The sequence below is a fragment of the Lethenteron reissneri genome, chromosome 42 (genome assembly GCF_015708825.2).
Source record: "Lethenteron reissneri isolate LAM-NWPU_2019-01 chromosome 42, ASM1570882v1, whole genome shotgun sequence".
NCBI classification, from domain to species: domain Eukaryota; kingdom Metazoa; phylum Chordata; class Hyperoartia; order Petromyzontiformes; family Petromyzontidae; genus Lethenteron; species Lethenteron reissneri.
The window spans coordinates 828,050-854,291 of NC_083820.1; the positions used below are offsets into that span (position 1 = coordinate 828,050).

General features: G+C 50.2%; 1 protein-coding gene across 1 annotated transcript; it reads right to left on the reverse strand.

Moving 5' to 3' along the window:
• Positions 1-630: 630 nt before the first annotated feature.
• Positions 631-19,765, reverse strand: LOC133352990 (tyrosine-protein kinase SRK2-like). Its single transcript, XM_061569048.1, has 8 exons — positions 19,686-19,765; positions 19,271-19,392; positions 18,460-18,623; positions 17,873-18,041; positions 15,667-15,825; positions 13,877-14,058; positions 7,229-7,385; positions 631-5,564 (listed from the first exon to the last, which is right to left on the reverse strand). The coding sequence occupies exons 1-8, from the start codon at positions 19,748-19,750 to the stop codon at positions 5,353-5,355; spliced, it is 1,230 nt and encodes a 409-aa protein (XP_061425032.1). The 5' UTR covers positions 19,751-19,765; the 3' UTR covers positions 631-5,352.
• Between the last annotated feature and the right edge of the window lie 6,477 nt (positions 19,766-26,242).

The window sequence follows — 26,242 nt, forward strand, 5'->3', positions numbered from 1 at the left end:
GGGCTGGATCAGGAGGGCAGCCCCAAGGCAGGGCTGGATCAGGAGGGCAGCCCCAAGGCAGGGCTGGATCAGGAGGGCAGCCCCAAGGCAGGGCTGGATCAGGAGGGCAGCCCCAAGGCAGGGCTGGATCAGGAGGGCAGCCCCAAGGCAGGGCTGGATCAGGAGGGCAGCCCCAAGGCAGGGCTGGATCAGGAGGGCAGCCCCAAGGCAGGGCTGGATCAGGGCACGGGGCTTTAGGGGCTGGAGCCCAGGGGCCTCCGCCAACTGGAGGGCCTCCAGAGATGAAGTGAAAAGTGTTTTCATTTGTGAATGCTGAATTTTATTTATTAGCCTCGTAAAAATTTATTTATTTAGCTTTGTTTTCCTTTTGAAAATATTACTGGGGGCCTCAATACCTGGAGCCCAGGGGTCTACAAAATCTTAATCCGGCCCTGGGCCCAGGGTATCGGGAGGGCAGACTCCTGTGTATTGGGAGGGCAGGCCCAGGGTATCGGGAGGGCAGGCCCGGTGTTGGGAGGACCGTCCCCACCCTCCTCCACACCCCATGAAGCTTTGGTGAAAATCTGGATTTTGTCACAAATTTGATAGACAATCAGACACACCCATCACCACAATTACGCAGTAATAAAATAAATTTAAACACTTTATTTTTCCAAAGTGCACAAGATAACAAGTTTTACCTGTTAATAAGACAAAATATAGTTAGTACCAATGACTTAACAAAAATAGCAATTATTCATCACGTTTACAGTAATGTGTGTTTAATGCACAAAGTGTGTATTAGGATTCAGTGTTGAGATGTTTTGATGAAGCGGTCTCTGCACACACTGCAGATCGACGGCATTCGCAAAGGATTCAAGTAACGTTAAAGAGCCGGAGCTAAAACAAGCCGGAGATCCCATAGTCTTTATTCCAAGGTCTGTGGGCCCGATTCATGATTCGTGAGGTTTTTTGGCTGTCACTGCGTCCCGTTTTGAGTGAAAGGCGGCCGATTCTACGGGGATATCGTCCCCACTCCTCCAATTGCAATGCACGAGCGGCCGATTTTGCCCTTGAGACACGTGTGTTCTGCCACCTCATTCTGCACCGGAGCAACCACCAACTTGGTGGAATTGGGGTCGAGTCCAGCAATGGCACCAACTTGGTATAGCGTTTGAAAACGAATTTCTTGAGAACTGCTTTTTGTGTTTAGTTTGTCATTCCCGCACACACCCTCGATTAGCACGGTTCGCTGTGTATGGTGCGAAAGAAGTTCAACATACATACACATAGTTGTATTTAGTTTTTAAGAAACAGCCCTTACCTAACATGTTGTTGATTTTCTCTCAATACACCTGTGTGCTGAAGTAGTTACTAATTGGCACGTTCTGGTAACGTGACAACCCTTACTAATTGTCTGTCGGGTGGAGGTGGGTGGACAACACATTTACACAATCTATCATGAACACAATTGGTGCCTAGGGCCTACGTGTTAAACATCTGTCAGTTCACAAGTTTAAGAAAGCCTGACTGCTGACGAGACACTGAACGTCAAAACCGACAGAGTTTGAAATCAAACCAATGCTGTTGAAATTCAGCACTTCCAGAAGGCTGCACACGGATGATGGGATGTGTAAATAAAACACTTTTTTTAAAATGTGGAGGAACATACGTGAAAGGAGGCACATCGTCTGCTTATTTGGTTACTTATATACGACGTGATTGGTCAACGTTGTGCACTCCGTCTCCCTGGTAGTGTGTGAGCACCGTCGCGACAGCCGTTCTCAAAGAACTTTTTTTGGTAAAATTTACACCGCTCGGTGAAATAATTGAGGAAAAGCGCGAGCAAAGTGTACGTGAAGTGGGCCCAATAACTCTTAATGCTAACCCTCGGGGCTTAACCAGCGCATGCTTTGCAAAAGCATATTGGCAACGACATTTAATGACGTAACATATTTTCCTCGGTGATGTATGCAATTGTTGTTGCAAGATGGCACGTCTGCTGCAGCCATTCCCGATTGGCAAGGCAGTGCAGTGCGGGCGGTGTTGCGTCCCTGTGTGTCAAGCAGGGCCCCGATGGCCAGTTGTCACTTAGTGGCAAGTGACATAAACTAAAACTCACCTATCTTTATTTTACCAGGTAAAGCCCACTGAGCTATACGGCTCTTTTTCAGAAGCGACCTGGCCACAAATTATAGCTCAACGAAGTGGCTTTCCGCGTGGAAATGTATAGCAGCGAAATACTCTAAACGCGTGATGTTGATTCTAAATGTGGGGGGGGAAAACCGGAGGAGCCGGAGAAAAATCGACACGACCACGGGGTGAACATGCAAACTCCAAACATACAGCAGGCATCAGGGTCGGGATCGAACCCACGACCTCCTGTATACCAGGCGAGGGAGTTAACATCTCCTCGCCGCCGTAGCTTGTGCTGGAAACGACAGCGCAAAGAAGCACGCAGCGGGGTGAGCGCTGTGCACCACACTCCGGGTCGCTCTCTTGCAGAAACACGTGGGCGCGCGTGCACGTAGCCCTTGTGTCACTACACTGCTGGACGAGGGCCTCCCCGTGCCATACGGGCCATGCGGGTTGTGTGGGTTGAAAGAGCGCAGACGCGGGGGGGGGGGGGGGCGAGGAGTACAGTATAGCAATGGATTGTGCTGTACTGCCCTCTGCTGCCCACCGTGTAACCCCGCAGAATCCCGCAGAATCAGCCCATAGCACCTGTTTTGTAACGGTGGCCACCATCCAACACTATCCAGGCTCAAATCCCGCTTATCTTCCAAGATCCCATGTGATCGGGCGCATTCAGGCCGACTTGGTCAAAGGCTCAACGCGCACACAGGATGCATTGTATTTAACAGCTAGCACTGCATGTGAAAGGAATTGCTATCCTCAAAACACGTTTGGACTCTACAACCATTAAACGTTCCTTTGCTTACACTAAACGGTACGCCTTTTGCGTTAAGTTTTCCGTCCTTCCCCGCACCTCCGATTAGCACGGTTGGCTACGTAGGGCGCGAAAGAAGTTCAACGTGCTCACAGGACACGCGTACCGGGACGAACGAGCGAGCTGCGATCCCAGTGGGATCCCTGCGGTTACACGGTTCGAGAACCGAATCGCCTCTGCTTGTAGCGACCGCAGCAAAGACGTTAACCCACGGAAAGGCGCTCCTCCAGCACTAACTGTGACGGAGCAACGTAGCCCGTAAAGCGCCATTCGGCCTCGAAGCATTCCCCTTGCGAATTCCTCACGCGCTCTGCATCGTGAAGCAAGCCCAAGGGTCCTTTCGGGTACAATGCACCGTGCATCTCGACACGCAGGGTGCACGCGACACGGGCAGACTTGGTACACGAGGCCTCGGAAATAAAACGCTAAAGCCAACGGCAGACGGGCACGTTACCGGCAAGAGTGAACACAGGTCGGTGTAAAACGGGCCCAGTAAATGCATAAAGTGTACCCAAAGACTGGCAGAGTCAAGAGTAGTGGATCACAAGTGCAGTTTTCAGTTAAATACACGCCAGTGTATTTCACATGTAGTTTGTATTATTATTTCTAAATTAGGCACGTCGCAATGCAATGAATCGTCGATTAAAATTGATTCCTGCAATAATCTATTCTTTAAAAAGTTATGCAAACATGTCGTTTCACATACACACGAACGGGCACAAACGCAACTCGACAAAAAAATGGAAGAAATGTGAAAACAAACGAGATGGTTGAAAAATATACGAGGCACATTTTTGTTTTTGATTCTTCAATCGAATCACGACCCCGGATAGTGACAATTCATTGAAATGCAGGCAGAGGGAGGGAATACCGGAGTTAAGTGGCCCATGCTTCATGGTAAATAGTGCATACAGCGTGCTATGCACAAAACACCAACCTGCTCCAAGCTCCAACGAGAGGATTCAAATAAATGAAAGGTCTGTGTGGAAATTACATTTAGATGTTTTTCTCCCCGCCTCTAGTAAAAAGATAAAGGTGCAGCCCTGCAATTGCTTGCTCACGCCACTGCTGGCGGCAGGGCCTCCACCAGAGGCAGCTCTAAATCCCCACTCGAGGGAATTCTGGCCTACTCTTCCACGCTGGTCAGACGTCTTGGGAAACAACAGTTGGAGGTTCCCACACTTTACCCCACCACACGAATAACTCTGGTGTACAGTACCCCGTTTATACCGCGGGGTGGACAGAGGCAGCGGCATTTAAGAAACTTGACAATTGTCTCAACTTGCCACACCAGGAGATCAATACGGTGACCTGGATCGTAAGTCTCGTGTGCTAACCATTCATACTTTGGCAGCAGCAGCAGCAGTAGCGGCATACTGCCTAAAGTTTTTACTTAAAATATTGGCACATAATCCTGGCCCTGAAATACAATAACTTCTCATCACGTAAAAGCTAATTTCTATCATCAGAGCACTCGGCTTCCACGTGGCCAACGTTTCGCAGCCCCACGTCTGCCACCATCGTGAATGATCATCACGCGGAGAGAAGCACCAGCGATCCGCTACTCTCCACTGCGACTTCTACCTGTGGGTGCCCAAGGTCGGTGGTGCAACCCACCCCGATATTGATGAGGAATGTGCCACCTTAAATTGGGGGAAGAGCCAGTTCAAACGCTTGCATAGGCTGGTTTCTTTCCCATCGTAACTTGTTTTGGTAGGATTTATTTGTTTTAAAAAAAAAACAGGAAGAAAAACCTAGTGTGCGTGTTTGTGTTCATAGTTGCCACCTCTGAAGTAAAAAAGAACACCCAGGATATATCATGGGCATAGCATAAAAAGTACAGGTGGTCCCTCAGTTAACGTCTTTAATCCGTTCCACGAAAACTACTCTTAACCGAAATAACTGTTAATCGAATATAGGAATTATGTGAGTCTGCAAGAGAGCTGTTTCCACTGCCAAAACAGAAAACGTTACAATGTAAACAAAGCCAGTCGAGTTCTTAACGCTCACAAATGGGCGTCGCTGATTGGCTGAGGCCGTGGCTAAGCCCCACTTACGGGCGCTCTGATTGGCCGAAATTGTCGCCCGCGTGGATAACGTAAACACATGACATTAATCAGAATGTTCACGTTGAAGTCGAAACCGTGGGGTGCTATGGGAGGCGAAACGTTAACCGGAAAACTGTTAACCGATGTCACTGTTAACCGAGGGACTACCGTATATCTCACAATACCAGAAGATCGGAGAACTAAACATAAATACATCCGTCTTGGGCGGTGTATTATTACGCAACAAAGAAAAACATATCCTGTGAAGACGCCTCAACGAGAGGACCACATTGTCGGAAAACCGCGATGAGTGGCAACCCCTCGCGTGACCGTCCAACCCTCGGAGTCGGGCGACGCCGCGCGTGCAGCGGGCGTCTAGCTGAGCGCGCCGGCCTCCGTGTAGTTGGTGCCCTCCTGGCTGAAAAAGTCCTCGAGCTGCCACTGCAGCGTCTCGAAGGTCGGCCTCGCCTGGTCGTCGACGTTCCAGCACTCGAGCATGAGGTCGTAGAAGGCCTGCGGGCAGCCCGCCGGGCACGGCATGCGGTAGCCGCGGTCCACTGCGGCCAGCACCTCCGCGTTGGTTTGGCCTGTGGTGCAGGGGAACAATGCGCTAGCTGCAGCGGACAAGCCTTTCCTCGTAGACCGTGTGACATTTTTACCACGACGGACCGCCGCTACGGTGTTTCCCTGTTAATTTGCGAGCTTGCTGCCCGCGATTTTTGGCTATCCGCGAATGGCATCGGGAACTCTGCACAACTGCTGCATCGAGGCAGAGAGAGAAAGAAAGTGATGAGATCAAGTGACATGAGAGATAAAGGGATAAGAGAGAGAGTGATGAAATAAAGTTATGAGAGATAAAGCGGTGAGATAGAAAGTGATGATGCGTAGCATGATGCATAGCATCATCATAATTTAAGGTAAGTTAATTAATCAAACATATTTTTTTTTATACTTTCATATTGATTTTAATTCACTTTATGTTTATTAAAACCACATTTTTGTATTATGATCATTTTCATGTATTTAATAGCTTATGTATTAATTTAAGATAATTAAAAGATAGATTCTCGTAGGCCAATTCCATTATCTCCAAAATTTTCCATTCACAAGCATCTCCGTGAATAACGAGGGAACGCTGTACAAAACGAAAGTTTCCTCACAACACGTATAATCGGTATAATGTTACAATTATACTGATCGCATAATGTAAGTGGTGGAGCAGTGGTTAACATCCCATTCTAGCAAAGCGAGTTTGATTCCTGGCCATGGCTAACATTAATGGAAAGTGACATTAGAGACTTTAACTAAACTATTTTTATCTTACCAGGTAAGGCCCACTGAATTATATCACTCTTTTTCAGAAGCGATCTGGCCACAAATGATAGCTCAACAAAGTGGCTTATAACGTAGAAATGTATAGTAGCCAAATACTTTAAACGCGTGTTGATTCTAAAGGTGGAGAGAAAGACCGGAGGACCCGGAAGAAAAATCTTTTGCCACCAGGGGGAAAATGTGCAATTATACATGGAACCCTCGACCTCTTGCATACAAGGCGAGGTTGTTAACATCTCGACACCGCCGTGAAATGGACCTGGACACCGACCCGTGTAGTGAACGAGAGCGTCTGTTCACCGTGAATGTATTGGCAATTACTGAAGCGTCAGATGTTAATTTATTATTGTTGTTATGTTCGTTTACTCAGGCAGGCCTCAAGCTGTTTTTTTTCAGGAGGGCCCTGCCAAGTCTGTGCAGTCGGGGGCGCTATTGCTACACTTTTGAGAAATTTGCAGGGTATTTTTCAGCATTGGGTTGTTTGTCCAAAACAACTTTTTGGTTCTTTCGGTAAAGTCACGTAGAAAGAAAATAATACAAGTTACATTGTGTGTGTGTGGTTTTTAGCTGGAAAAATAACTTCAGAAGAACTCAGAGGAAATCCATGCAGAACGGGGCGAAAACATACAAACTGTGCACAGTGTTACAATCGAAGACAGGCCCCTCTTGCTCTGAGGCACGAGTGTATTCATCCCCCTTGACTAGGCTGTCTGTCACATCTGAACTGCCAAGTAATAATAAAAAAACATTGAAAAGCAAACAAATCTGCCATGAAATGTCCAGCATTTGCAACGCGATTGCTCTCCTTGTTGACCGCAAGGCCTGTTGCGTGTCCCAGCTTGCGTGGCGAGCATTCCCATTCCCCCCCACACCTACGCACCCTCCTCGCGCCTCCAAAGCCCCTGCGCACACGCCGCACCTGGGTACGGAAGTTTGCCGTAGGTGACGATCTCGTGCAGGAGCACCCCGAAGGACCACACGTCGGACTTGATGGAGAAGCGGTTGTAGTTGGCAGCCTCCGGCGCGGTCCACTTGATGGGAAACTTGGAGCCCACCCGTGCCTCATACTCATCCTCCTGAAGAAGCACAGAGGGACACATTTAGAATCAACGACACGCGTTTAGAGAATTTGGCTGCGACACATTTCCACGTGATCAGCCACTTGGTTGAGCTATCGTTTGTGGCCAGGATGCTTCTGACAAAGAGCTACATAGCTCAGTGGGCCTTACCTGGTAATATAAAAATATGGTTTTTGTTTTTAACACTCTAAACGAAACAATTTTGTTTATTTTACCAGGTAAGGGCCCACTGCGCTATAAGCGCTTTTTCAGAAGCGGCATGGCCATCACAAATGATAGCTCAATTAAGTGGCTTATCACGTGGAAAGTTATAAAAGGCAAATATTACACTTCTTGGGGCAAGGTGACTTCTATAAACAAAAGGAAGGAGCAGCAATGGGCTCTCCTTTGTCGCCTGTGATAGCGAAATTGTACATGGAAGATTTTGAAACAAAAGCAATAGCTTCAAGCACACTAAAACCATCTACTTCGTTTAGATATGGGGATGACACGTTGGTGGTCTGGCCACACGGCAAAGATACACTGAATGCATTTATAAATAATCTCAACTCGCAAAACCCATCCATCAAGTTCACCATGGAAGTGGAAGCTGACAGAACTCGACCATTTCTGGATATTTTGCTTGGACGGGGTAGAAATGGTAAAAAAATTAACCCGTAAAAACAAAGTTTTTCACTATAAATCCTTTATATGCGTGGCATCGGCTTTATTTTATTATTCATTTCTGTTTTTCTTGAGTAAGAGTTTCATTTTTTATCACATTGGTATTTTAAATTAAATATAAGGAAAGTCGTATATAAGGATTATAAGGTTTTCAGTTTTTGTATGATTGTTTACATTGTACATTTTTGTTGTTTTCTTGAATAATTTTCTGTGTTTAGGAAAAATATATGATTGTGTTAGTGAAATTTTTTTTTCACGAAAATAAATTGTCACGCACAACGAGTCTGTGTGCAAAATGTCAGCTCGATTGGATCACGGGAAGTGGGTTAAAAAACGACCGAAAGATTTGCACGGTCGTAAGCGCGCAAGCAAGCAAGTGAATTTAATATAAAGGATTTAAAAAAAAATTTTCCTAAAAAGTGGAAAATTTTGGAATTTTTTTTCACGAAAATAAATTGTCATGCACAACGAGTCTGTGTGCAAAATGTCAGCTCGATTGGATCACGGGAAGTGGGTTAAAAAACGACCGAAAGATTTGCACGGTCGTAAGCGCGCAAGCAAGCAAGCAAGTGAACTTAATATAAAGGATTTAATAACACAGCTTTTACCGAAAGAAAACGCATACTGACGCCTGTCTGAATGCAGTCACACCATCACCCAGCACAGAATACTGCTTTTATCAAGATGCTCATTCATCGAGCAAAGAAAGTGTCAGATGGTGACAGTCTGAGAAGTGAAATTAAACATGTTAAAGAAGTGCTGCAAATGAATGGTGACAATGATACACAAATCAACAGGGCATTGAATACCAAAACCAAATCAAATAACACGAGCATTGAAACTGCCCAAGTAAATAAAACGATCAAAATAACGTACATTGTGGGAGTAACTGATAAACTCGCCAGTTGTTTGGAAAAACAAAACATCCGAGTTAGAGTACATAAAATACTACATTTAATATCTGGTACAAAAGCTGTATTACCGAAGCTATCAACAGCAGGTGTATACAGGATTAACTGCACGTGTGGTAAATGTTATGTTGGGCAATCAGGACGAATGATCAGCACGAGACTAAAAGAACATCAGAGAAATATTAAATTCTGGCAAATGCAACTGTCAGCAGTAGCAGAACAATTGATTTTGATAATGTTGAAGTTTTGTGCAAAACTAGCTACTACTGGCCAAGACTAATAAGATAATCTATCGAAATTTAAAGAAATCAAAATAACTACACTATGGGGACCTCATTTGCCAGTAAAAATATGATAATTGGTTCTTTACCCTTCTATCTGGCAACAAAACTGACACCTTTTTACAAGGAGTCATGTTTGCATAGACCGCAAACATGACTCCTTGTAAAAAGGTGTCAGTTTTGTTGCCAGATAGAAGGGTAAAGAACCAATTATCATATTTTTACTGGCAAATGAGGTCCCCATAGTGTAGATGCTTGCCCCGAGCTCTCATACTCTGATGGTGCATTGTCCTTGAGTTGTGCGCCTTTTGGCGTCATCTGGTCCAACCCATATGAGACTAGGCTCGAAAGAAAGCTGTCTCGGGTGTGGACCAATCAACTTCAGGGACAGTGCACATTATCAGAGTTATGTTCTTTAGTTTGTATTATGACTGCAGGTATTGCGGTCTATGCAAACATGACTCCTTGTAAAAAGGTGTCAGTTTTGTTGCCAGATAGAAGGGTAAAGAACCAATTATCAAATCAAAATAACTTTAACCGTTCAGATAGCTACCGTCTTGGTGCTGCGTGGAAGCGAATCATCAAGTAACACATTATTTAAATGTATGCCTACAAAGGGCAGCGTACTTCAATAGGGATTACCGTTGGTAGGGCTATTTTAATAAACAATAGACAGGAAGGACAAGTTCAAAGGGCTCGCATAATGCACATGCATCATGTACGTTGCCTCAGTAATCCCTACCCCCCCATCATTGTGCAAGAGCGCAGAAGGGTGGTCAACACATCTACGCCTCTATATAAGGAACGAAACAGTAAGACGTCTCTACAAATCTGGCTGTCGCCTGATGAAGCTAGTTGTAATTACTGGCGAAACGTCGTACTCAGATTGTAAATGTTGTGGCTTGGCTCTCCAACACACCGGTGTGCTGTACTAGTGACGAATTGGCAACGTTCTGTTTACGTGACAACCCTTACTAGTTGGCCGTGTCGGGTGGTGGCGGGTTTTAACGACACATTTATATATTTACACGATCTAACCCAAAAACCTCTATTATGGATGATATTGGTCGCGAAAGCCTACGTGTTAAACTTTACAAAACCCATTACAGAAATTTAGAATACTCACGAAAAATAATTGTAAAGCAAAGGGACCTTGTTTGCTGCCATTTTAGATTTGACATTTAGATTTTATTTATTTTTAGCGGGAAATATCCAAAAAGCTATTTAATGGGCGCCCCAATCGTGCTTCTTAGCATCGTGCCAATGAGATGCCTATATGGCCTCTTGTTGCAGCAGCCCCTTTTTCCCACTTCAGCAATTGTCTCTTGCTGTGGTTGTCCCACCTGATGACGGACGCTTGTGTTGCGCCCGAAACGTCGTGATTTAATTTATTATATGACTTTACCGAAAGAACCAAAGAGTATGGATCCCTGGAGTCACGAAAACTTCAAATCGAGATCAGATGAGGGAGTTTGCGTTTGGAACCCTGCAGCCAGAAAACAGCCTGGAAGGCGAAATCACGGAGCAGCTTCTGGAGTCACCTGAACAGGCACCTGTCTCTGCCCTGGGACACGCCCTGAAAACTGTTTGTGTCACATGTCAATCAGTTGGAACAAGCCAGATTAAGCGGAAAAACTAAAACGATTTAATATGATCCATAATAAAGGTTTTTTTGTTGAGTTAAATCACGTAAATATCGATGTGTTGTTAATCCGCCACCACCCGACACAGCCAATTAGTAATGTTTGTCACGTAAAAAAAACGTGCCAATTAGTTGCTAGTTTAGCACACCAGTCTGTTGGAGAGTAAACCCACAACATTTACAATTTGAGAGAAAGGTAGGACCGTGGCCCAGTGGTTTGCGCTCTGTGCTATGACCCCCAACAATTTTGCGTTTAGTTCCTGGTACCGACTAACATCAGCGGTGAGTATGTGCTGTGTGCATATTAAACTTCTTTCACACCGCACGTGGCCAACTGTGTAATCGTAGGTGATGGGGGGCCAGAACAACAAACTAAAATACAAAAATCAGTTCTAAAAAAAATAGAAGCGTTTTAAATCTTACGATGATCTGAAATTGCACGGGTCCCAGTGGCTTCCTCATTTTCCTGAAGGAAGGGTGTTGCAGGCAGGAAGGGTGTTGCAGGCAGGAAGGGTGTTGCAGGCAGGAAGGGTGTTGCAGGCAGGAAGGGTGTTGCAGGCAGGAAGGGTGTTGCAGGAAGGAAGGGTGTTGCAGGCAGGAAGGGTGTTGCAGGAAGGGTGTTGCAGGAAGGAAGGGTGTTGCAGGAAGGAAGGGTGTTGCAGGCAGGAAGGGTGTTGCAGGAAGGGTGTTGCAGACAGGAAGGGTGTTGCAGGCAGGGTGCTGCAGGCAGGAAGGGTGTTGCAGGAAGGGTGTTGCAGGAAGGAAGGGTGTTGCAGGCAGGAAGGGTGTTGCGGGAGGGTGTTGCAGGAAGGGTGTTGCAGGAAGGAAGGGTGTTGCAGGCAGGAAGGGTGTTGCAGGAAGGGTGTTGCAGGAAGGAAGGGTGTTGCAGGAAGGGTGTTGCAGGCAGGAAGGGTGTTGCAGGAAGGAAGGGTGTTGCAGGAAGGGTGTTGCAGGCAGGAAGGGTGTTGCAGGAAGGGTGTTGCAGGAAGGAAGGGTGTTGCAGGCAGGAAGGGTGTTGCAGGAAGGGTGTTGCAGGAAGTATGTTGCAGGAAGGAAGGGTGTTGCAGGAAGGGTGTTGCAGGCAGGAAGGGTGTTGCAGGAAGGGTGTTGCAGGCAGGGTGTTGCAGGCAGGAAGGGTGTTGCAGGCAGGACGGGTGTTGCAGGAAGGGTGTTGCAGGAAGTGTGTTGCAGGAAGGAAGGGTATTGCAGGCAGGAAGGGTGTTGCAGGAAGGGTGTTGCAGGAAGGAAGGGTGTTGCAGGAAGGGTGTTGCAGGCAGGGTGTTGCAGGCAGGAAGGGTGTTGCAGGAAGGGTGTTGCAGGCAGGAAGGGTGTTGCAGGAAGGGTGTTGCAGGAAGGGTGTTGCAGGCAGGAAGGGTGTTGCAGGAAGGGTGTTGCAGGCAGGAAGGGTCTTGCAGGAAGGGTGTTGCAGGCAGGAAGGGTGTTGCAGGCAGGAAGGGTGTTGCAGGCAGGAAGGGTGTTGCAGGAAGGAAGGGTGTTGCAGGAAGGGTGTTGCAGGCAGGAAGGGTGTTGCAGGCAGGAAGGGTGTTGCAGGAAGGGTGTTGCAGGAAGGGTGTTGTAGGCAGGAAGGGTGTTGCAGGAAGGGTGTTGCAGGAAGGGTGTTGCAGGCAGGAAGGTTGTTGCAGGAAGGGTGTTGCAGGAAGGGTGTTGTAGGCAGGAAGGGTGTTGCAGGAAGGGTGTTGCAGGAAGGGTGTTGTAGGCAGGAAGGGTGTTGCAGGAAGGGTGTTGCAGGCAGGAAGGGTGTTGCAGGCAGGAAGGGTGTTGCAGGAAGGGTGTTGCAGGAAGGGTGTTGTAGGCAGGAAGGGTGTTGCAGGAAGGGTGTTGCAGGAAGGGTGTTGCAGGCAGGAAGGTTGTTGCAGGAAGGGTGTTGCAGGAAGGGTGTTGCAGGCAGGAAGGGTGTTGCAGGAAGGGTGTTGCAGGAAGGGTGTTGTAGGCAGGAAGGGTGTTGCAGGAAGGGTGTTGCAGGCAGGAAGGGTGTTGCAGGAAGGGTGTTGCAGGAAGGGTGTTGTAGGCAGGAAGGGTGTTGCAGGAAGGGTGTTGCAGGCAGGAAGGTTGTTGCAGGAAGGGTGTTGCAGGAAGGGTTTGTAGGCAGGAAGGTTGTTGCAGGAAGGGTGTTGTAGCAGGAGGGTGTTGCAGGAAGGGTGTTGCAGGAAGGGTGTTGCAGGCAAGGTTGTTGCAGGAAGGGTGTTGCAGGAAGGGTGTTGCAGGCAGGAAGGGTGTTGCAGGAAGGGTGTTGCAGGAAGGGTGTTGCAAGAAGGGTGTTGCAGGCAGGAAGGGTGTTGCAGGCAGGAAGGGTGTTGCAGGAAGGGTGTTGCAGGAAGAGTGTTGCAGGCAGGAAGGGTGTTGCAGGAAGGGTGTTGCAAGAAGGGTGTTGCAGGCAGGAAGGGTGTTGCAGGAAGGGTGTTGCAGGAAGGGTGTTGCAGGCAGGAAGGGTGTTGCAGGAAGGAAGGGTGTTGCAGGCAGGAAGGGTGTTGCAGGAAGGGTGTTGCAGGCAGGAAGGGTGTTGCAGGAAGGAACGGTGTTGCAGGAAGGGTGTTGCAGGCAGGAAGGGTGTTGCAGGAAGGAAGGGTGTTGCAGGCAGGAAGGGTGTTGCAGGAAGGGTGTTGCAGGAAGGGTGTTGTAGGCAGGAAGGGTGTTGCAGGAGGGTGTTGCAGGAAGGGTGTTGCAGGAAGGAACGGTGTTGCAGGAAGGGTGTTGCAGGCAGGAAGGGTGTTGCAGGAAGGAAGGGTGTTGCAGGAAGGAAGGGTGTTGCAGACGGCTGCGGAAGTGCATCTGAAAAAGTGCCGCGCAATGCGCCGACTATCTTTGTTCCATGGCCGAGTCAAAATTAGCGTGATAATCCAAAAGCGGTCCCGGGCCCCCTCCTCCCCATGCCTTCACACACCCCCCCCCCCCACACACAGGAGAAGGGCCCTTGGCCCTCGTTGACCGGCGGATTGAGAGTGGGGGGTCGTATTGTGGCGAGCACGCGACCTTGATGACCCTGGCGAGGCCGAAGTCGGCCACTTTGCAGGCGTTGTGCTCGGCCACGAGGATGTTGCGCGCCGCCAGGTCGCGGTGGATGTAGTTCTGCGCCTCCAGGTACGCCATCCCCGCCGCCACCTGGGCTGCCATGTCCACCAGCTCCACCAGGTCCAGGCTCCTCCCCTCGGGGGCTGCGTGAACGATTGTTAAAAGTGTTACTTGGCGGGCTGTTTGAATGTTTTTTTTTTTATTTAAACTGTTAATAACCCCACCGTTAATGGATATGGATTGTAATTTATATGAATAAACGGGGTGCTTAAAAAAATGTTAACACTGATATGGGACTATTGTTTGTAATGGGAAAAGAATGGATAATACACTGTAACATGATAACAAATGTTAATAGCTTTCAAAATTCAAAGAGTCTGCACTTATTTGCCATAATTGTCAACACATGCCTGGAATCATGCCCGGAGGCACATTTCTTGTGGTATTGTTGCAACAATCTCGGAAGCGTTAACATTTTTTGAAGCACCCTGTATTCATCCCTCCCCACCTCTGGTCTCTACACCTGATTGGATCACAAGTGACGACACCACATGTATCCCTCTATTCAAGATGGGAACAGGAGGAGGATTTCTCCACAATTCCGGCCGTCGCCTGATGATGCTGGTTGTTGTAATTACCGGCGAAACGTCACGGTACTCGAATTGTAAACGTTGTAGTGGGTTTACTCTCCAACACACGACCGGCGTGCTGCACTAGTAATGAATTGGTATGTTTGTTCACGTGACAAACCTTACTAATTGGCTGTGTCTGGTGGTGGCAGGTTTAACAACACATTTATATCTACACGATCTAACCCAATAAATGAATCTATTATGGATATTGGTCACGAAAGCCTACGTGTTAAATTGTTCGTTATTTAAAAGAGGGGCGATGTTATGGCATTCGCGTGACGTATGTGTCGCATCATTGCATTGCAGTATGACATCATGGTATTGCATGACGTCAATGTCTCTGAAAATATGGCTGCTGATGATCTCAGACACGAGTCTGCCGTTGTTAATCTTTGAATCTAGAACAGGCTGTGTCACGCAGTCACGGCGACGGTGTTCGATTTGAAATGTAAATGAGCTCTGGGTCGGCCATCGGCATCCAACCCTGCCAACTAACCCAGTGATAAACAACTGCACAAGTTTATCGGTCCTCCCATACAGAGAGCAGATCGCTTGCAAAGCCCCTTGAGTCATGGATGCAGCGATAGAGGGTGGGCTCGTTTATTCGCAACAAGACACCGCTGCCAGAGCAAGAGCTATGGTTGAGCAGCGACCTTGGCGACACAACGATATTGCACGATACAAGATATTGCACGGCGTGATATGACCTCATCTCTGTTCTCATGCATGCAAAAATTACAATTTAGTTATTGGTCAAACTAACGACACGTGCGTTACAAGTGTTATAGATCACAAAGTGGGCAATGATTAAAACGCTTATAGCATGCTTATGTTGAGTGATGAATACATAACTTGCTAGGTTTGGTTGTGAGGATTCAACAGGCGTGCTAGACGCTTGTCAGCCACGTGGCTATTTGTATGGCTGTGTTGGGTTTCGGAGGATTTTGAATGACACACATGAGGTGGCCCATTCCAAATATCAATTATCAATTGAGGAAATTAATACTGCATCGCAGGCCGAGTGAGGGCACACACTCTGTAGGCCTAGTGAGGGCATGCATTCTGCAGGCCTAGCAGTGAGGGCACGCACTCCATAGGCCTAGCAGAGAGGGTACGCACTCTGCAGGTAGTTGGCCAGGCTGCCGTTGCTCATGAGCTCCGTGATGATGTAGATGGGCTCCTCCTGCGTGCACACGGCGTAGAGCTGGATGAGCTTGGGGTGCCGCAGGCGTTTCATGAGCTGGGCCTCCCTGAGGAAGTCATCGCGGTCCATGGTCCCTGCACTCCAGACAGTCGAACCACAGCGACGCTGATCCACAGCGTGCGTTGGCTGGAGGACCTCGCAGAGAATGCCCCGCGAGGCCGCCTCGTGGTAACGATTGCGGATCAGAATCAGACTATTTGTTTATACTGGAGGAATCCGATGAGCTATATAATGCTCTTTTTCACAGATATTCAGTGGGATACTGAAGAAAGGGAGCCATTGCTATCAACGCAAAGGAAATGAAGGCGAAATGGGTAGCCCACGTCATGAGATTAATAACAAATTAATTATCAGGTAAAGCTCACTAAGGTAGGCCTCCGATTAGCACAGTTGGCTGCATACGGTGCGAAAGAAGTTCGACATACATACATGGCTCGTTTTCTGAAGCGACCTGGTCAGAAATTATAGCGCAACAGTGGCTCGTAGTGTGGAAATTTACAGGAGCCACATACTTTAAACGCGTGATGTTTTTTTCTAAATGTGGAGGGAAAAACCGGAGGACCCGGAGAAAAATCCACACGACCACAGGAAGAGAGACACGCAAACTCCAAATATACAACAGCAGGCGTCAGGATCGAACCCACGAACTGCATAATACCAGGCGAGGTAGTTAACATCTCGTCCCACTGTGGCGCCCCTTATGAGAGAATTAATGAGAAATAAAATTAATGCCGGAGGGGAGGCGGAGTGAAGAGAAGCGAAGGGAGGCAGTGGAATTGAGGGAAGCAGCAGAGACGACATCGCAGTGTTCTATGGGACCTTTTCACCAGTATCCAAGATAATAACAAGTAAGACGAGGTGTTTACCTTTCGTGGCAAGACAACAGGTGTGCAGATGTTCAAACATCAAATAGACAGCTTTTGCAAGGTATCAATTCTGCATTAACCATACATGCCTGTAGCAATAAACATACCGACAAACACGCTCTGATAATATAATGCATTGTCTTTGAAACGGATTGGCCTACACCAGAGACAGCCTTCTTTATGGCCTTGTCTCACCACCAGAGAAGGCCAAAACGCAAACAGAACAAAGACAATGCATGCTTCAGACCAAATAGACACCTTTTGGAAGGCATCGAGTCTGCACGAACCACAAATATTTGGTGTTTGAACATCTTAACACCTGTTTCATTGCCAGAAAGGGTAAAACATATTCTTATTTTTTATCATCTTAGATACTGGAAAAAGGTCCCACAGATATAACTGCTCGACCCATAGTTCAGATATCACTCCCCACCAATGTCAGCCATGGCTAGGAATCAAACCTAGGTCACTGGGTTTATCGCAGTTCGTTTCATAAAACAGAACATGACTGCAATTATTTACACAGTTATGAAACCATCGTTAAATGTCTGCATTTTGGCCGATTGACAAAAACAGCAGAGGTTTATAGACACAATATAAACCCTGTCAGAGGAAGCCGCTCACCCAGTGTCGCCAACTCGGTGAGTCTTATATCAGATCGAATTCCTATTTGCGTTTAACTTAACACCAAATTACATTCATGTGGCCCGCGACAAATCTGTTGACTCTCTGGGCACGAGGTAAAATGCCTTAGTGGCAGAATATTTATGAGGGGCGCCACGGTGTCTAGGAGATGTTAACTCCCTCACCTAGCATACAGGAGGTCGTGGGTTCGATCCTGATCCTGACGCCTACTGCATATTTGGAGTGTGTTTCTCTCTCTCTCTCATCATGATCACGGCGGCTAGGATATCTTAATTCCCTCGCCTGGTATGCAGGAGTTTGTGGGTTCGATCCCGACCCTGACACCTGCTGCTGTATATTTGGAGTTTGCGTTTCTCTCTCCCCGTGGCCGCGTGGATTTTCCTCCGGAATCCTCCGGTTTTTCCCTCCACATTTAGAATGAACATCACACGTTCAGAGTCATTTGGCTGCTTCTAGATTTCCACGAGGTGACCTATCATTTGCGATGGCCAGGTTCGCTTCCATAGTTAAAAATACTTCGGAAGGTAATAAACCTTCGCGAGCCGTTTTCGTTCGGGTGACTTTCCGCAGTCGAGGGGGAGTCGCGGCAAACACGGCAACCGCGGCTCACCTTGCTTGAGGGTTTTGATGGCGACCGGCGTGGTCTTGTTCCAGAGGCCCTGCCACACTTCCCCAAACTGCCCAGCGCCCAGACGTTTCACCAGCTGCACGGAGCTGCGGGGGATCTCCCACTTGTCGGCCATGTCCGACGAGAGGCCCTCCGTCTGCGGCATCTCTTTCTGCACCGGGAGGAGGAGGGAAAGAAAAGCGATTGGCGGCTTGGCAAAAAAAAGATGGGGACTCCGCGCGGAGGAAGCGGAGCCGTGGCCACGTCCATCCCGCCAAGAAAGCTGTTTACATTTCAGCAGGATTCAGATTATTATTCTTCACGATGTTTACAGCGGTTGAGAATTAAAAAAATTAGAGTCAATGCTTCCGCCTGTTAGATCCACGAGCGGCCCAAAAAGAGATCTTTACCTTCCCTGCAGAGTTAGCCTCTGCTTCCAAAGGGCAGTAACATAAACGAGGCAGGCTTGAGAACCAACGACGTTAAAATCTGGTTCTGTACAAACAGGCGTTCGATAAGTTCCTCGCTCCCCAACCCCAATGCGTGGCTCGTCTCGAGAGACGCGCGCGGACAGACACATCTGCACGCACCTTCAGGCAGGGCTGGTTGAGCGTCACGCACAGGCCGTTGGAATTGCGGCTGTAGCTCTGCACCAGCTCCCGCAGGGTCGCGAACTGGTTGCGTCGCGTGATGAAGAAGCTGCCCTTCTCCAGCACCCGGATCTTGTAGTGCTTCACCGTGTCGCCATCGCGTACTGAGGGAGACAACAAAACCCCACGTAACGTCTCCAGCTACCAGGCAACGTCTCCATCTGCCGTCGTACGATCGCCAGCTCGGAGACAAGGAGGTATGAAGACGATTTAATCCGTAGCACGTACAACGTGCACAATTCACGTCATAAGATTTGTTATAAATTGGGATTTTCCTTAAGCGAAACTGAATTTATGCTGTCGATTCCTCACCATGGCGCGACGTCAAATGGCGAATGATGCATTGGGCCTGTGCACACGGCTAAGATATCACGTCACACGGGACGTCACATGACGGGGGACGTCACATGACATTTACCCAATAGCACACGCTATGTTTACGTTTATATATTTGTACGTGGCCCACCGGTGAGGCAGAGTTCAAGAAGCCTGCAGGAGGTAATCCTCTGGAATATCCCGGGGATGAGCCGTCATTGCCTCACGAGTAGGGTGGGGGGGGGGTGCAAGAGGGGCAGCAGCACCGCTCATGGCGCTGCTTCACCGCACAAGCAGCGCCGTGAGCGGTGGACGGTGATGGGTGACGCTGCGGTGTGGAGAGAGAAGAAGGGAGATGGAGGAAGAAAGAGGAGAGGACGGAAGAGAGGACGGAAGAGAGGAAGGGAGCGAGGAAGGGAGGCAGCGAGGGGCGCACCTGAGAGGGAGTATCCGTGTCCGCTCGTCTCGCTCTGGCGCACCAGAAAGGAGCCGTGAACGTTGCCAGACTTCATCAGCTGCCGCTCCGCTTCGCTTCTTTTAATTGGCCCGAAGAACCACCTGCAGCGAGAGAGAGGGACAGAGAGGGGGGGAGAGAGTTGGAGAGAGGAAGAGAGAGCGGGAGAGAGTTTCCCCGCAGCTCAGTAACCGCCACACGCGCCCCGCTGGCCTCCACGCACCCGTCCCTCAATGGGCACGCGGGACTGTTGCCTCGTCCAGGCACCACGGCCGGCAAGGCCAGAAACCCGGCGCTGGGAACTCAAAGAGGACAATGATTGGGTGGCAAAACGAGTCTGCATGCTTCGCAGAGCGAGACGGGTCGACCGTCTGACAGATTGCACCGGTCAAAGTACCCGGCTCTGCTGGGCGGAGCATCTGTTTGAAAAGAGCTTTGAAGCTCATTGGATTCCTCCGGCATAAATAGGGGCTCTTGATTCAGATCTCCTCGCCACGGCCCCCAATCCATCGCCTCGCCACGGCCCCCAGGTCAGAAGGCAAGGAGTGGCTGTACACAGCAGCAGCAGCACGCAGAAAAACCCGTTTCATGAAGAACCCCCCCCCCCCGACCGCCTGCCTGCCCCGTGTCTGCAGAGACGCCGCCGCCTCCTCCTCCTCCTCCTCCTCCTCCATGCCGTCTGGAGGCGTTTAAACGTCGTCACTACTGCGTCCTCACCAACAGACTACTTGCATGTTTACCAACTGACTACTGCATGCTCAACAACTGACTACTGCATGTTTATCCACTGACTACTGCATGCTTACCAACCGAGTTTCTGAGGTGTGACGAATTTCCCACCGCACGAGTTACGCCCCTACGATTAGCGCGGCTGGCTACATACGGTGCGAAAGAAGTTGACGTACGTCCTGTACAGTGAGGGAAAAAAAGTATTTGATCCCCTGCTGATTTAGTACGTTTGCCCACTGATAAAGAAATGATCAGTCTATAATTTTAATGGTAGGTTTATTTGAACAGTGAGAGACAGAATAACAACAAAAAAATCCAGAAAAACGCATGTCAAAAATGTTGTAAATTGATTTGCATTTTATTGAGGGAAATAAGTATTTGACCCCCTCTCAATCAGAAAGAGTTCTGGCTCCCAGGTGTCTTTTATACAGGTAACGAGCTGAGATTAGGAGCACACTCTTAAAGGGAGTGCTCCTAATCTCAGCTTGTTACCTGTATTAAAGACACCTGTTCACAGAAGCAATCAATCAATCAGATTACAAACTCTCCACCATAGCCAAGACCAAAGAGCTCTCCAAGGATGTCAGGGACAAGATTGTAGACCTACACAAGGCTGGCATAGGCTACAAGACCATCGCCAAGCAGCTTGGTGAGAAGATGACAACAGTTGGAGCGATTATTCGCAAATGGAAGAAACACAAAATAACTGTCAATCTCCCTCAGCCTGGGGCTCCATGCAAGATCTCACCTCGTGGAGTTGCAATGATCACATTTATTTGTCAGTGGGCAAACGTACAAAATAAGCAGGGGACCAAATACGTTTTAAATCCTTTATATTAAGTTCACTTGCTTGCTTGCAAATCTTTCGGTCGTTTTTTAACCCACTTCCCGTGATCCAATCGAGCTAACATTTTGCACACAGACTCGTTGTGCGTGACAATTTATTTTCGTGAAAATGTTTTTCCAAAATGTTCCACTTTTTAGGATTTTTTTTTAATATTTCATTACCAATTGCTTAATGGTGGCAGGCAATCATCTGACCCATAGGTGGCAGCCATCTCAAGCCAGAGGACGAGAGGACTCTAGCCGCCACGCATATAAAGGATTTATAGTGAAAAACTTAGCTTTTACGGGTTAATTTTTTTCACTCACTGTACGTGATGTGAAACCCCCACCCACTCACCCACCAACCCACTCACCCACTCACTCCCCCCACTCACCCACCCACTCCCCCCACTCACCCACCCACTCCCCCCACTCACCCACCCACTCCCCCCACTCACCCACCCACTCCCCCCACTCACTCACCCACCCACTCCCCCCACTCACTCACCCACCCACTCCCCCCACTCACTCACCCACCCACCCACTCACTCACCCACCCACTCCCCCCACTCACTCACCCACCCATTCCCCTCACTCACTCACCCACCCACTCCCCCCACTCACTCACCTACCCACTCCCCCACTCACTCACTCACCCACCCACTCCCCCCACTCACTCACCCACCCACTCCCCCAACTCACTCACCCACCCACTCCCCCCAACAGAGGCGTAGTGAGGGGGGAGCAGGGGGGTACACGTGTCCCCGGGCGCCAAGGTAAAGGGGGCGCCAAAATGAGGCTTACAACGTTACATTTGAACTTATTGCGGCGGGCGCGGCAGCCTGAAACTACTGCACAAATCGACACCTCAACCTAAAAGTTTATATATCCCGCCACACACAGCCTGCATGTCATGTAATTACATTTTGGTATGTGATTAAACGGGGGGGGGGGGGGCGCCAATTTTATAGTTCGTCCACGGGCGCAAAATATCCTAGCTACGCCACTGCCCCCCACTCACCCACCCACTCCCCCACCCACTCCCCCCACTCACCCACCCACTCCCCCCACTCACCCACCCACTCCCCCCACTCACCCATCCACTCCCCCCACTCCCCCCACCCACTCCCCCCACTCACCCACCCACTCCCCCACTCACCCATCCACTCCCCCCACTCCCCCCACCCACTCCCCCCACTCACCCCACCCACTCCCCCCACTCACCCACCCACTCCCCCCACTCACCTACCCACTCCCCCCACTCACCCACCTACTCCCCCCACTCCCCCCACTCACCCACCCACTCCCCCCACTCACCACCCACTCCCCCCACTCACCCACCCACTCCCCCCACTCACCCACCCACTCCCCCCACTCCCCCCACCCACTCCCCCCCACTCCCCCCACCCACTCCCCCACCCACTCCCCCCACTCCCCCCACCCACTCCCCCCACCCACTCCACCCACCCACTCCCCCACCCACTCCCCCCACTCACCCACCCACTCCCCCCACTCCCCCCACTCCCCCCACCCACTCCCCCCACCCACTCCCCCCACTCACCCACCCACTCCCCCACCCACTCCCCCCACCCACTCCCCCCACTCCCCCCACTCCCCCCACCCACTCCCCCCCACTCACCCACCCACTCCCCACCCACTCACCCACCTACTCCCCCCACTCCCCCCACTCACCCCCCACTCCCCCACCACCCACTCCCCCCACTCACCCACCCACTCCCCCCACTCACCCACCCACTCCCCCACTCACCCCACCCACTCCCCACACTCCTCCACCCACTCCCCACACTCCCCCACCCACTCCCCGCACTCCCCACCCACTCCCACTCCCACCCACTCCCCCCACTCACACCACGCCACTCCCCCCCCACTCCCCCCCACCCACCTCCCCCCACTCCCCCCCACCCACTCCTCCCCCCACTCCCCCCACCCACTCCCACCCACTCACCCACCCACTCCCCACCCACTCCCCCCCACTCACCCACCCACTCCACTCCCCCCACCCACTCCCCCACCCACTCCCCCCACTCACCCACCCACTCACCCCACCACTCCCCCCACCCACTCCCCACACTCCTCCACCCACTCCCCACACTCCTCCACCCACTCCCCACACTCACCCATCCACTCCCCCCACTCCCCCCACCCACTCCCCCCACTCACCCACCCACTCCCCCCACTCACCCATCCACTCCCCCACTCCCCCCACCCACTCCCCCCACACTGCACCCCACCCACTCCCCCCACATCACCCACCCACTCCCCCCACTCACCCCCCACTCCCCCCACTCACCTACCCACTCCCCCCACTCACCCACCTACTCCCCCCACTCACCCACCCACTCCCCACACTCCTCCACCCACTCCCCACACTCCTCCACCCACTCCCCCCACTCCCCCCACCCACTCCCCCACCCACTCCCCCCACTCCCCCCCACCCACTCCCCCCACTCACCCACCCACTCCCCCACCCACTCCCCCACCCACTCACCCCACCCACTCCCCCCACTCACCCCCCACTCCCCCCCACTCCCCCCACTCCCCCCCACTCACCCACCCACTCCCCACCCACTCACCCACCCACTCCACTCCCCCCACCCACTCCCCCCACCCACTCCCCCCACTCACCCACCCACTCACCCACCCACTCCCCCCACCCACTCCCCCCACTCACCCACCCACTCCCCCACCCACTCCCCCACCTGGGCCGTATTGCCCAATAGGCCACAGTCGGCGCTATGCCTACGGCCTACTTAAACAAATTGTGACCATCTCTTTTTGTTGTTTGTATGATAAAAAAATGTAGCCAAGATATTTTCTTGAATATTTTATATATATAGGACAGTGTATATACAAAGAGGCAGAGTCATGTCAATCGGGGTTTTTTTTCATAAGGTGAGCGAAATTAACACCGGAGATGAACTTTTCGACATTTTTTTCATTGCAAGATTATAAAAAAAACATCTTCAAGGGATGTTTTTCGCACAATCTCATTCTCAATAGACAGCGGTGCAGGGGAAGACAAGGCGGCATTGTTGTGCTATGGTTGATAGGATAGTTATTTTTTTATCAGCTTTAGTTTAGAAAAAAAATGCTCCACCCTCACAATTCGTTCTCACGGTGGCGAGATGCATCCCAAGAGCAACATATCAGCAGTAACGAGGCCTGTCCAGCGGCTGGACGAAGTACCGCGTGAAAAGAGCCGAGTGCCCGCGGTGGCAGCGGCAGTAACATGGGGGGGCAGCAGCAAACTGCAGAGAGTCATCACTGAAGGCCTCGCGAAACAGAAGTAGTGCCCTAGGGCCGACAAGAACCTTCATCTGGCACTGCGTGGTGCAGCCACACCTGCGGTACGCGCAGGGGCGCTGCGAGCCATTTCTGGGGGGGTTATTCAAGATCCGACTGTGGAAATCCTCCCTCCTCTTTCTCCAGACTCACTTTCACTGCAATAGCTATCGTTTTTTAACCCCCCCTCCCCAATACAATATGTTAGGCTACAACGACATATTTACATAATTTTAGTTGCACCGGGTATTGAGTTTAGAAGACGGTGTCACAGTGGCAGTATTAATAAATTAGTAAATAAAACGATGTAAAGGTTACAATACCCACAATGAAGTTATCGTGCGTTTTTCTTTCGTGCTCATGCCAGTTCGCAAACAAGACAGTAACGACATTTCACGGTGCGTGTATTTTTCGTAAAACGTAATTATTTGGCATTTCTGGTTCATTGCTGGAACATTTATTTTTAGTAATTTTTTATGAGCATTTGTTTTATTTATCTTTGTTGATGCGCCCCCCTCCCCCCTTGAGGCCGAATGGGCCCCTGTGTGTCCCTTGACGCTCCCACGTACCCCCCCCCCCAACCGAAGTTGCGCCCCTGTCTACGCGGTACGCGCACCACCTCGGCCGCCAGCAGGGGCGAGTTCCCATCATCATTGGCTGGTGACGCCCCAACAGCAAGCGTTGTCATTACGCTTCGCGAATACAAACTCCACCGCTGCCGCCCAACCAGTCCGCACAAATGGGCGCTCGAGGGCCGCGGAAGAGCGGAGGTGAGAACATTGACAAGCGACAATGTTTGTTGTGACAAAAAAACACCGCCGTGAGACGCCCCGCGCGACGGCGATGTAAATATTAGGACTTGCCGCGCCGTGCGCCCACCGCCAGACCACGGGACTCGGATCCGGGGTGCTTCAAGAAACCAGACCGCCGTTCACAAAGCGCTGCAAATCCTGCGGCATTGCACTTGGGAAGCCGGCTGGGTTTTCGCCTTGATGGTTTATGGCATGGGGGGGGGGGGGGGGCAAGCCTGCGCTCGTATCACTGGAATGTCTTCACCATGCTTGGTTTTACGGAATGCCCCCGCACATGTACCGATGTCCACACGCAATTTTGTGTTGTTGTTACTACACTTGCAGATACATTGAATGGAGGTGGGTGTTTAGCTACTCAAATGCACATTCATTTTGTGCTAAATACTGTAATGAAATATAATCAGTTAAAAAAAGATATATTTAAAATGTATACTTCTCCGGCTAAAGAAGGATGCTGCCGCATCTGAGCTGGGCCCAAAGAGTGATCACCGTATATTCGTAGAAGGAAAAGGTTGCATCATAGAAGACGACCTGATGGTGATGCAGCCAGTGATGAGAAGGAAAGGGCCACTATTTGGTCACCGGATGTAGGATTGACAACGGGAAAATTAAAAGTGTGTAGTTCAGAAAATTTTAAGAAATTTAAAAGACCTAACAGAGAATGGCTTGACAACATATAAGATTGGTGCCAGAAGGATGTGGCCACTACTTGAGCCATCGTGGCGCTGCATGAGAGAGAGGAAAGTGGAAACAAATTACAAAATGTGCAGTAGACACCTACGAGGCACCTTGAGACGCGCATTGGAGGGACAAGTGGAAATCACGTGAGGGTGGCGCTTTCAGATGCGCTTCTGTGGTCTTCTAGAACAGCGGTCCCCAACCTTTCTGGCACCAGGGACCGGTTTCGTGGAAGACAATTTTTTCACGGACCGGTGGGGGGGGGGGTCATCATTGGGTCTTTCCCTCTTTTTAAAGAAGCTCTCCAGCGACGTTTGTTTTTTACTCATTTTGGCTACTAGGGGTTAGAGCTTGTGGGCTCACCAACACTGTGACTGAGACAAGTGCGCAGTGCGGGAAAGAGGCGTGGACGGAACTGGTAAATAATAAAATAAAGGGGGGGGGGGGGGGGCCACGTGCGGACTCACCGCTCTCACCTCCTGCTGTGCGGCCCGGTTCCTAGCAGGCCACAGACCAGTACCGGTCCGCGGCCCAGGGGTTGATGACCCCTGGTGTATAACGTCCGTCTTTCCGATATCAGAAAACCACTTGGAGCTATGCAATTTTA

Bases quoted from the DNA above. Each gene is read 5' to 3' on its own strand.
- LOC133352990 (XM_061569048.1), bottom strand. From the start codon at position 19,750: ATGCCGGAGGAATCCAATGAGCTTCAAAGCTCTTTTCAAACAGATGCT. The intron at 15,826-17,872 runs GTGAGCCGCGGT...TCTGGAGTGCAG, and splicing joins CATCAAAACCCTCAAGCAAG to GGACCATGGACCGCGATGAC. The intron at 14,059-15,666 runs GTGCGTACCCTC...TCGTTCACGCAG, and splicing joins CCTGGCCAACTACCTGCAGA to CCCCCGAGGGGAGGAGCCTG.